Source organism: Carassius gibelio, chromosome B24, assembly GCF_023724105.1.
Source record: "Carassius gibelio isolate Cgi1373 ecotype wild population from Czech Republic chromosome B24, carGib1.2-hapl.c, whole genome shotgun sequence".
Lineage (NCBI taxonomy): Eukaryota > Metazoa > Chordata > Actinopteri > Cypriniformes > Cyprinidae > Carassius > Carassius gibelio.
Genome location: NC_068419.1, coordinates 10,851,425 through 10,863,711, shown reverse-complemented (window position 1 = coordinate 10,863,711; position 12,287 = coordinate 10,851,425). Strand labels below are relative to the sequence as shown.

General features: G+C 37.9%; 1 protein-coding gene across 3 annotated transcripts in view; it reads right to left on the bottom strand.

Annotated features, from left to right (window-relative positions):
* The window catches only part of LOC128013033 (serine/threonine-protein kinase OSR1-like), a 46,157-nt gene that overhangs the window by 18,739 nt on the left and 15,131 nt on the right, over positions 1-12,287 (bottom strand). For all 3 annotated transcript variants that reach the window (XM_052595726.1, XM_052595725.1, XM_052595727.1), the window contains exon 3: positions 7,610-7,718. In XM_052595726.1, the coding sequence (XP_052451686.1) occupies positions 7,610-7,718 (109 nt within the window). The remainder of the gene's footprint in view (positions 1-7,609; positions 7,719-12,287) is intronic.

Genomic DNA, 12,287 nt, shown 5'->3' with positions numbered 1-12,287 from the left:
AGCTGGATTCGACTAAGTTTGCAAAGGTTTGAGAAATTAAATTGCTATTACTAATAATATAAAAGCAATCTTTATAATACTATTTGTATTGTATTGTAATCTGATTATTAGTAAGACTTCTATTCATTTTAGACAGAACTGTTAACGCTGACAGTGAACAAGAGGGAGAATGTGAGCACTGTGAGCTCAGGCGCTGCCTTTCCCAGCACAAAGAAAAATGAATATTAAAAATATTAAGCAGCACAATTACATTCAACATTGATAATCATAATGCAAAATGTTTCTTGAGCACCCAATTAGCATACTAGATCGATTTCTGAAGGATCAACATTGAAGTCTGAAGTAATGATGCAAAAAATTTAGCTTTGCTGTCACAAGATTAAACTACATTTTATGACATTAAAATAGAAAACAGTTATTTTTAATTGTAACAATATATAAAGCTCATTCTACTTCCATGGATTAAAAAGGTCACCAATGACCTCCAAGTGGCCTGAAGGCTGTTTCATAAAAAACTCAAATAAGTGAGCATCCGGATGAAAGACAAACAAGACAGCGAAAGCGCGTGTGTGTAGTCATGTGTATGGCATGAATCCAGCGCACTGCTGACTGAGCCAACAAAACATCAGATTTCAGTGACACCTACAGCAGCCTAATTCTTAGAGAAAGCCAGAGGGCGAGAGAGAGAGAGCTTGGGAAATTATGCTACATTAGTTTACAAACCTGTGTGGGGCTGATTGGTGGGACTGTTGAGTCAAACCAGCAAACATGCTTCGTGTCGGGACAGGAGGGATAAAAATGTACTAAGTTCCTACAACTCCTCTCAATATCTCTAGCTCTAGAGTTAATATTAACATAAGCACACAGTTCACCCAAAAATATACAAATCCTGTCATTATTAACTCATCCTCATGTTACAAACCACATGACTTTCTTCTGTGGAAAACAAAGGGGGGATACTTAGCGGAATGTTCACGCTGCTCTTTTCCATACAATGAAAGTGAATGATGACCTTGTGTTGTTATGCTATGACAATGACAAAAAGCACAAAGAAAGCTCTCTGAAAATACGATTTGACAGCTATATTTTCATATAATAACTTTGAAATATAGTGCACAATTTTGGTGAGTCCCTTTTTAGGTCACTTCTATTTGTATGGAAAACAGCAACTTGAACATCTTGTTGAAGAAAATCATGAAATCATATAGGTTAATAGGAATAAAAGGGCCAAAAAAATCCCCACAAAATGGCTTTTTTTTTGAATGAGCTAATACTTTAACTTTGAATGTAAGCAACTCATCAACAAAACTCGCTCCGTGTTGGATCCCAAGAATGTTGCTCGTCCCTGAATGCCTCAATCATGCGAAGCCCCATGCTGAGGTATGATTGAGATGTGGCCATAAAAGCTTCTATTTCATTAAATACCACACAGATCAATTTGTGTCTTGTTCACATGAGCCAAACCTTCTTTCCAAATGCTTCTTTTCAAACGCAAGTAACGTGATGATGTGCCACAAAAACATTCTTAATATTTTCTTATTTGATGAAAACTATCACCAGGAAATCTCCCAAATGCCCAGTCTGTATTTCCAATTATGCTTCCACAACAGGAAAAGAAAATGACTCTTTGTTCAACAGTTGTCAGACTATCAGACACTGCTGGCTTCCTAAGGATCCTGCATTGGCGTGGGTGGAACATGCCATGTCGTGCCCACTGGGCGAAAGGGCACAAAGCCATATGGGGCCGATGGTGAAGGAAAGATTACTCCAAGAAAATAAGGGTGGAGGAGCAGAGGGAATAAAGGAAAGATAGGAAGCATCTGTTGGCTCTCAGTAGGCTGTGACTGCAGGCACAATGCCATATTTCAAAACATCATGCTTAAAATCCACAAGACGGCCAAAGCTTTAGCTTAAAAGATTACTGCACCAAAAATGAAGTTGGCTTAAGCTTTTATTATTTAAAATTCTACAGTGATTTTTTTTAAATGTATACAAATGGCATTTGCTTTGTAGAAAGACCCATTTACATCCAGTACAGAACAGGGGTAACAGCCAACAATGTGAGCTGAAGTTACTAACAAATGCTGTTGAGAGGACGGAGAGGACAGCCTCTTCTGTGATTTGAGTTAATGAATGTATTGATCGTATTCCTATCTCACATACCTTTGTACCCAACAAACATGGCAGGCATGAGAAGCTCGCTTTCTTTTTTCCAGCCTTCCTGTAAATGAAAATTCAATTCCGGCCTTCCTGTAAAATTCAATTTAAGGCACTTTATCTTCCCGGTACAGGAAAGCATAGAGTAGACAAGAAAGGGGAGGAAATGTCAAAGTATAATTTTGCTAAAAAACATAAAATTTTCGTAGTAAACCAAATTTTTTTGATCATTTGTTTTGTAGTTCTTTCCTAAAAACACTTCTTGTGCTGACACTGTGCAATGCCACGAGCAGCTTCATGCAAAATCACATTCTTATTTACATCATGACTTCCAACAGCTGTCAATGGGAATATCCCACACATCACTCTCAAGATGGGACGGTTAAATCCACAGAAGTCACATTTCAAGGACAGCTTCAGGCCACCACCCAACAGATGGCTCTGAGCAGTATGTCTTTTTAACTGTTCACTGAAGGGGACGGACACATTTTTATCTTCATAATCAAAGGGACAGATCATCGAAAAAGAACATTGGAAGAACTTACTCATCCTCATGACTTTGTTTATTTTTGTGCAAAACACAAGAGGAAGCTATTTTAAGTCATGTTTTATACCTATTTTAAATTCATACAATGGAAATCAATGGAAGTCAAACAAGCATTGAATTTCATTGAATCAATAATAATAACAATAATACAAAAATACATTTTAGCAAGGTACATTTAAGACTTTTAAAGCCCTTTTATAAGACCAAGTAAAGAAAATGTAAGGAATAAATCAAAAGGAAAAAAAATTCAATATGGTAGCTTCCAGTAACTTCCAGTTCCAACAAATGTCCATTATGTCCATTTTAATTCATTTTATAAAATAAAACAAAAAGGTTTAAATACCCCAGGAAACAACTTTTACTGTAACCGCAAAAAAAAAAAAAAAAAGTGTTCTACTTCAAAAGCATGCACTTTAAGCAAAATTACATAAAATGCAAATTTATCGAAATTTATCAAAATTAAATGAATTTATGAATAAAACGTGACCAAATATATATATATGCTAATGTACTAGGAAAAAACAACTTTAATAGGAAAACAAGTTCACACCCACTGACAGATTTTTTTTTTTTAATTTTTAAGCATAATTAACTTAATCTTGTTCAGTTTCTCAGAAAGACTTCATTTGTTCAATCTAGTGGTCGACCGTAAGTGTTTTTCAAGGCCGATGACGATACCGATTATAATAAATCAAGTAGACCGATAACCGATATTTTGAACCGATATATATGTATATATGTATGAATGAAAATTAATGTCAAAACTAACAATAACAAGGACAAAAACTGCCTTCCCTGGTGATGGTTGAGTGTATTACTCCCACAGTAAACACTTTATTTTAAAGAGTTAAACTCTTTATTGTTTCGGCAAATAAGAAATACTATTGTTGTAGTAGTCAGGGGTTAACCCTCTGCAGTGGATTCACGCGTATACGCGTTACGAGACATTTTCTCCTGATAACCCTGAAAATAAATTACACTTTTAGTTTTGATCGTACAGATAAGAGCAATACATCTACTACATACGTCTAATACATACGTCTACTTTTATGTATACAGACATAATAACAACAAAACTTTGTGCATTTATAAAATAAAGATAACAAACAAGGTGTGCTGTCTGCAGCCTTTGTCTGCGGTGATCTTCATTTACAAACGCGTCATTAAAATGACCTGTAACTCAGTGAATACTCAACGAAGAGACATGAGAGAGGTATCTATAGAGAGCCTGACATGTCTACTTTTAATCTAAACAAATATTCTGTGATAAAGTAATCCATATAAAAACCACGCAATGTCCAGTCTTTCACGTCTCCCTTTGTTATATCTAACGCTACCACACCCATGCGCTGAACGCACTATTCAGATTCTAACGTTTCACTGAAGCACGCAGCTTGAATACTCCCACACAACAGAAGACAATGCAGCGAGACTGTTCTTCAAGTTTTTTTATTTTACTGTTTGCTTCGCGATGAGAGGAATAAGACTTAATTCACCCCAAAAAGATGTGATGAGGATTACCTCAGGATTTGAGATTTCCTCAGAAAAAATAATTAAGTGCTTTATTCAGCAGAGATCATAAACATGAGTAAGTCTTTTTTTTATGTACTTGTATTAGGTTTCACATGTGTAAACATTTTACTTGTTAGACTTTTTCCAAAATATAATTCCTGACTAAATGTATAATAAGTGATAATAATAAGTGAAACATTATGGAGTATTAATAACAATATACACTATACCATATAAGAGCTTGATGTAAATAATATAAATGTAACAAATAAATGTAACTGTAACAAATGTAGAAGACAATGCTGTTTTTTTTTTCAATTTATCAAAAAAAAAAACTGAAAAAATATTCTCAGCCCTTTTATCACTGAATCATTCATTCCATTGATTCGTTTGAATGGCTGAATCATTCAGGAATGAAGCAAAGTGACTGTCTTTATGAATGGGTAATCATGAATCACTCACTCACTAGATTCGTTCAAAAACACACTTTTATTCATGAATTAAACACACCACTGTGTTTGCTTTTAGAGATGTGAAGCGGATGAGCTGTTTCTTATTTGGAACTATTTTCGTTGATGAAATAGAGCAAAATCAGGCAGTACATGTTTATTGAACTGCTCCATTAAATCAATATCACATTTGCAAACTCCCTTAATAACTATTAACTGCTGTCACTCTCCTTATCTCAATAGGCGCGCAGAAAATGAGAGCATGCAAGCTCTGCGAGTTCTCAAGACTCAAAAGCATGTGCAAATGACACGTTCCGTCATCTGTCATCGTGTTATAAATGCGGAACCTGCGGGAATCAGTAGAATTGTTATTAATAGCCGCAATCCTCCACCGAAATTCAAGTCCTGCTATGTGTTTTCTGCTAATAACCTGACTGTAAATGATGCGAGTGGTGTTGTCAGTGAGAAGCTTTAGCCGCTGCAGGGATGGTTTTTGTTTTGCCGCTATATGTTTCTTCCCCCCCCTCATTTTTTCCAATTGATGGAAATCTGTCACAGTGACGGAAAACTCTCATCTCTGAGTTGTATTATGTATATCATACTGCACCACAGTAACATATTTCTGATAATTTCTTTAAACTAACCCAAACTTATATTTTGACGGGTTGCCATGAGAAACTTGTTTCTGTAGCCTATGTAAATGAAATGACGATAATTTTACTCAAATGAAACTGTCAAATACTCATGAAGTGACTCTTAGAGAGAATCAGAGCAGTTCTGGATATGTTGTTCCATGTATTTCTGTCCTCAAGTAGAGAGACGATTTTAATGACGATTTTTTAGATCCCTATTTTAATGATCTTAAAGCGAAGTGTAAAGTGCACGAGGAGGGAACGGGAGTGAGGCCAGGTGTAGTGATTGGAGATGAGCTACACCTGCGCCCCACCACCGGTATCGAGTCCCACGTAGGAGATGGAAGGATATAAAACTGGAGCGACTATAGTGAAGGACGAGAGAGGACCAGGCCTGGACAATATTTTATGTTGTCGTCCGTGAGGGGCTGGTGCGCTGTTTTGTGTTTATTTTTGAATTATTAAAATGCTTCGAGCTGGCAAGGTATGTGCCGCCATGGACGCTCGAGGCGGTGGGCTGGAGCGAGTTGTCTGGGATGGGCGAGCTCGCTGCCGGCCGCCCACGATATGGTGGGGCGGCTGCTGTCCGTGAGGGAGCGAAGGAGTCGGCGCCGTTCGCCAGGGGGCTGGAGCCTGCTACCTCCGCGATGGAATCCGGAGGGGCAGGGAACGGGGGACTCCTGCCGACTGCCCAAAACCGGAGGAGCCGTCGCCGTCCACCAGGCGGCGGAGGAGTGTCGTGCCATCCGCCAAGGGCCATCCAGTGCCACCGCGATAATCGATAATCATAAAAATGCTTAATATCGGCTTAATATTCCTGCTCTGATTTAGGACCTTGTTTGTGGAAGGGCGAATTAAGAAATCCTGAATTCATAGATGTTTGAGTAAAATATGACAAATCTCACTTTTAACTGAACTATCAATTTTTTACTCAATAAAAACACAGCAGCGGTTGTGAATCTATTAGATTTAAACGAGCTGCCTGACCCTCTTGATGAGAGAGACATTGTTATTTAAGATGGTGCCTGCTGTGATGTGCCCGATGTGCCGAGAGGCCAGCTGTGAGACGGACGCCTGCGTGCTTCTTTGCTACCTTCATATTTAAGACAGGCAGCTTGCCACCTGGGCATCTTCAGCTAGCAGAAGCCGAAGGAGGAGGGCATGGCAGCTGATGACAGGCGTAAAATGAACAGCGATTATCCAGACAGAGTGATCTCAGCTCTGCACCGAGAAAAGAAAGGCTGTGTCCCACGGCTGTCAGTGTCAGCACAAGCCAGACTATAATCTCCCTGTCCAGCGCTTGGCTGCGTTTAGAACAGAACATTACACGCTGGCTTGAAACATATCATCAAACTCTCAGCAGTAGCTTTACGCAGTGGGGTCGGGGAAGCTCTGCTGGAGCTTAAGGGTGCAATGAAATCAGGCTCGGTTTAAAACTTTGAAATAAAACCATTTACAGTCACTCAGCACCTCCACAACTCCCCCCAAAAATAAAGAAATTCCGATGTGCTGTACGTGTCTTAAGAGAAATCTTCAAAACAAGATTGACAATATTGTAAAACTGAATAGCTTGAAAACAAAATATGTTTTGTGATCATAAAAACAAAAAAAGAAAATAGTAAAAGATTAAAATATATAAAAAAAAAGAAATTATTGCAATAGTTTACACTAAAAATTTAATTAAAATCAAGCAAAAATAACAGTAATTTTAGATTAAATTGCAACTTTTGAATTTCAAAATCAACATTTATAGCCGTTTTCCTTACGGAACTTACTTTTAACATTAAAATAACTTTAAGTGTATATATTCGTTTAATTAAATCACTGATAACGGCATAAAGCCATAGCTATATTTCGGTTTAATTTTGATTAATCATGCAGCTCTACATTATCATCAGGATCAGGATCATCAAGAAATCCTGCATAGGCTGCCGCAGCACTAATGCATCTGCTGTAATTATCAGCGGTCTGTGATTTACTCTGTAGGGGAGCCCCTGGCAGACTCCATTATCATTCTAACGGGTCATTTGAGATCCTAATCAGAGGCTGGTACTCAAAACTGAAATACAAAATGTTACCAACAGAAACCATCCATATATTTAGACAAGCCTCAAAAAGTCAAACAGTGTTTGATAGATGAAGGACTGTTCCATGATCTACACACACTGTATATGGATACAGCCAGCAAAGAATGTTCAACGTGGGTGAAACAAACTTGGTCACCATAGTAAATTACATTAAATTCAAAGCCAATGAGAGATGAAAATCAAGTGTTCTGATTGGATGAAAAAGAACAGGTGGGAGGGACTTACCACCACTAAGCAGCTTCATGACCAACCACAGCTCATCCTTCACCACGAACGAGGTGTAATACGACACAATGTTGGGATGGTGACACTGACTCATTGCCTGAATCTCTTTCTAGAGAAAGAGAGAGAGAGAGAGAAAAAAAAGAGACAATCACTCTTCACTGACACAGTAACCTGATTTAATCAATATCCTTTCTAAATGATTCAGAGTGTGCAATAATTGGATACAACAATAATTTGCTTCTTCAGGAGAACACAAAACTGCATTACAGCAAATGGTCTGTGAATACAGCCATATAATATGTGGTTCAGAATGCACTGGGCCTCATGGCTTAACTGAAATAACTGTGGTGCCTCACAATGGTGCCATTCCAGATCTGAATTAATATTTAAACAAGTCTGGCTCAGTTGCACAGTTGGCAAACCTTCAGCGTCGGTGCAGATATTTACGTACTTCAGGTGAAATAGTAGTTTTTATTAGCTCACTCACCGCAAAGCACGTACAAACTGTAAAAATAAACAACATCCCTCCAAGCGTGCTGTAAACACCATGACACCTTCATCTGACTGCCTTACAGCCTGTTCCAAATAACCAAGGAATCCAAATAAATGGGTGTATATGTTACTGTCAATATCCATCAGAAAAACGCCATCGCTAGATTGATTTTTTGGCAATCAAAAACAGAAGGAAAGACATGCAGTTTTCCTCTTCATCCCCTGTTTATTTGTTGGTCTTTCCAGTTAAAGTGAGACCCTTGCAGCTCGGAGAGATTGACAGCTGAGGTAATGTTGGGACTGCAGCCGAATCCATCACTCTGAGCTTTCCCTGACTCATTTGATGGTGGGGGCTTACTAATGATATTACAAAGCAATTCTATTTTGCTGTCAGGCCCAGGCTTGTTCAATTTGTTACATGCAATGCAAAGCAATCAATAAGAGAAACTAAAAACACTGCAGAATTAAGGTAAATGAATGACCACATGACTTCATACCTTCAGACCATCTTGTGCTGTTTGTTAAAATAAATGGGGACCAGAGCTTCAAATGGGATGCAAAAGCACCATAACATTGATTACACTTATATAGAATAAAGTGAGGCTTTTTTAAATAATAATAATAAAATAGCATCAGAAAATATGCAAGAGCATTTATAAAAGTGCCCATTCACTGTAGTCACATGGAAGAGTGACTTGTAAAATGTATTTTCATAGATTTTTTTTTAATACATTTAAAACAAAAAATTCACCAGCTTCAAAAAAGATACAAAGGCAAAATAAATGTACCCATTTAATGCAGTTATATGGAAAACGTGGCTTTAAAAAAAAAGAAAAATCTGTACATTTTTTTTATTATTTTTTTTCAAAAAAATAAACCAATAAAAATATAATTAAACTAAAACGAGCATAGCCTCAATAAAGATCATAAAAGGACCCTTTCAATACATTTGCATAAAAAAACTGCTTAATTTAATTTTATTTAATATCTGCAAAACAAAACAGCTTGAAATGGGATGAGAAAGCACCAAAGTGCCTGTTCATTTCAGCTACGTGAAAAAGAGTGTTTTGTTTAATAAAATAATTATATTTAATTGTATTCATTAAAATAAAAGACTGGGACTCCCAAATGAATGGGACGGGTTGCAGCAGTCTCCTCCAATATTTAGATAAAAAGTCAATAAGAAAACATGCCATTTCAACTTCTTGAAAAACAACTCATGGCAATTGCACTTTCCAAGTCGTGTCCTCAAATGACCCTGTGAACATGAGTCGTGTTTTCCACTGACCCAAAAAAATAAGCGCAATTATGTCTGCCAGTCAACACAAAGCTCTTCCTGTGCCAAAACTGTGGGGTTACTGACACCCCAACAGTGGGCCACTGGGTATGTCCCACCCCTCTGTCCCAAAGCTGGACTTGATTCAACAATTCAGTCAGCTTTGGCTGGCTCCGCAAAGCCTGTGTCCAGTTCCACGATGGACACCAGGTTGAGGGCGTATGAAAACAATAACACACAGGGCGGGCTTTGGATGTTCACTAGCTAGTGTTCCATCTGCATTCTCACAGTAGAAGCCGAAGGTCATCTCAGCTTGGCTGGCCAATTTGTCTACCCTAGAGAGACAAAGCCAATCGCCTAAACAGCGAGGGTGACATCAAGAGACTGTTTGCCACCCCATTCGTGTACATCCAGAGGACAATGAGCAAAGAAAAGCACTGAGACTCTTTGTCTGCGGTTATGTCACTGCCTTTCTGCCTCCTGAAAAAACGCTTTCCTTCTTCCTCAGGGCAAATTTCTCACTCAATATATGAGGTTCTCCAGTAAACATTTCCATTTGAATTAAAATAACGTTAAAGCCTGGGGTAAACCTTTGTGAATTTGGTTATTCAGGCAAATTCTGGATTGAAACTATCCAAGTACTTCAAATCTAAACTATGGCAATGACAGGGGAAAAGATCTAGGATGATGACCTGCTATCATCATTTGGTGTCTTCAGTTTTCAGAAGAATACAGAAGAGATATCTTAATGATTCAACAAATCACTTTGACCCACTGATATTATCACATTGCCCTGATCCCTTATGACCCAAACACACAGTTATGCCAACAGAAAAAAAACAAGCTTTTTTTCCATTAGCTTGAAAACCAGGTTAAAACGAGTCAGCAGGATATTTAGCTGATTCACTGTCAGAAAAAGCACAATCAATTTTAAGAACATTTCCTTTGAGATCGCTAAAAGGAAAATTGCTCTCCTGCAGAAATGTATCAGAAACTGTTAAATCACACAAAGTAAATTTCAGCTACCTTAAAGAAGTGGCTGCATGCTTCGGCCAAAAAATAAAAATAAAGAAATAATAATAATAGCTATTTTAACAAGTATTACCATAGCAGTTTAATCTTTGATAGGATTATCATTATTTGATAATTTAACATCTTTTACTGCTGATAGTATGGTGATACAATCTATAATGTACAGATGCAAAAATGTTATAATAATAATGATAACTGTGATTTATAATAATAATAATAATTGTAATTGTAATGATAATAATAATTATAAGTGGTACAGTTGCAGAAAACTTAAGGTTGAAATAAAAAGTTTCTCAATTCATTGTTGCAATAAATAAACAGTAAATAAATTTAAATGTAATACAAACTTGTTATTTATTATTAACTACTCAAACATACTGTACATATGTAAAAATATAATGAATATGTGCTAGTAAAAATATGCTTTTATTTTCCCTTGAGCTGACTATCTGCCATTTATGGGGATTTAATGTCTTTCCTGGGATAAATGTATTGTTATGTTCAAGCTGTTTTATTAACCTCAGACTTGGTTTCATATCAAAAGCAACATCATTATAATTACTGGATGGGATGAGAGCCACAAACAATGTTTAGCGAAGTTTTGTTCACTCATCAACTGAAACTGATGAAGCCATGTAGGCAGCTAATCTATCTAGGAGAAATGAAGCACTGTCATCTGACGGAATTAGCAGTCACTGAAGTCTTGTGATTCGAGAAGGCCTTGCGGAGCTCTTGTCACGTCCCTGTGGAATAAACGCTGCAGTGATACACAGTGGGCTCACTATAAATTCAACTTGACGTCAGTGGCACTGACAGGATCGCAGCTCAGCCAGAGAGCAAAATTGTTCCTCCCACCACAACAGAGTCACACGACTGCTGCGTTGGGACTTGTTCGGACTGTCCTGTTCTTTACTTCACAGCTATCTGGGCTGCTCCTTCATGTTGGGAAGAACTAGAGCATGCTACACTCCAGCAAATCGGCCTGATCAGCAGTGAAATAGACTTAAACCTCTGGAAGGAATTTCCTCCGAGTGCAGCTCTTGATGCAGATTGTATGCAATATATCTGCCTGCTGCTCCTGCTCATTACAGGAGCAATCGGGCTTTAATTGAATGCCTCCTCTGTGTTTAAAAGAGCGCTCAGCAGATCATAAAGGCAGCGAAAGCACTGGAGGAAACCTGAACTTCTAAATTTCCAAGTGACCCTAACTCTTCAAGAATCTCCCTTTAACTTTCACCTAAATCATTCCCAAAGGTTTACTTCAGTTCAGCTGGAAGAAAGTCTCCATTTACTGAAAGCACTGAGGGCAGGACTAGGGATAATATCAGCCACGACATTGTAAGACACCTGGATGTGGGGAAAAATTGAGTTTCTGGTAGCCTCCTGCAGTGAGCTTGTAAATCGGCAATATGAGCTTTCCCAGTGAACGACAAAATGTGCTCCACCTGGTCACGAGGAACAAAAGTATGACCTTTTGAGCTCCTTGAGGAGTTGACAGATGAAGTTAATAAGCGGAGAAGGGGAAAGGATTTGTGGAGGAACCTAAGGACTCATGAATGGAAACTATATAAACTACTTGGCTGTAACTTGACAAGAATGTAACAAAAAGGCAAACTGGGAAACTTTTAAACCGAAATTGGTGTTTTACACTTGGAAGAGAGCCAAAAAAGTTCTTTAATGATTGGGATGAAGTCTTCTATTAGGCAGTGTTGTGGTTCACAAAGACATCCAAGGGAGAATTCTGACTTGGAAACAAAATCTGTCATAAAACTGGAAAACAACACAGGGAATCCCTTTGGTCCAGTTAATAATGGTTTCCAGGCAATCTGGAAATGGTAGAATATGTGTGTCAACTCCTTTTATTGTATGAAACAGTTC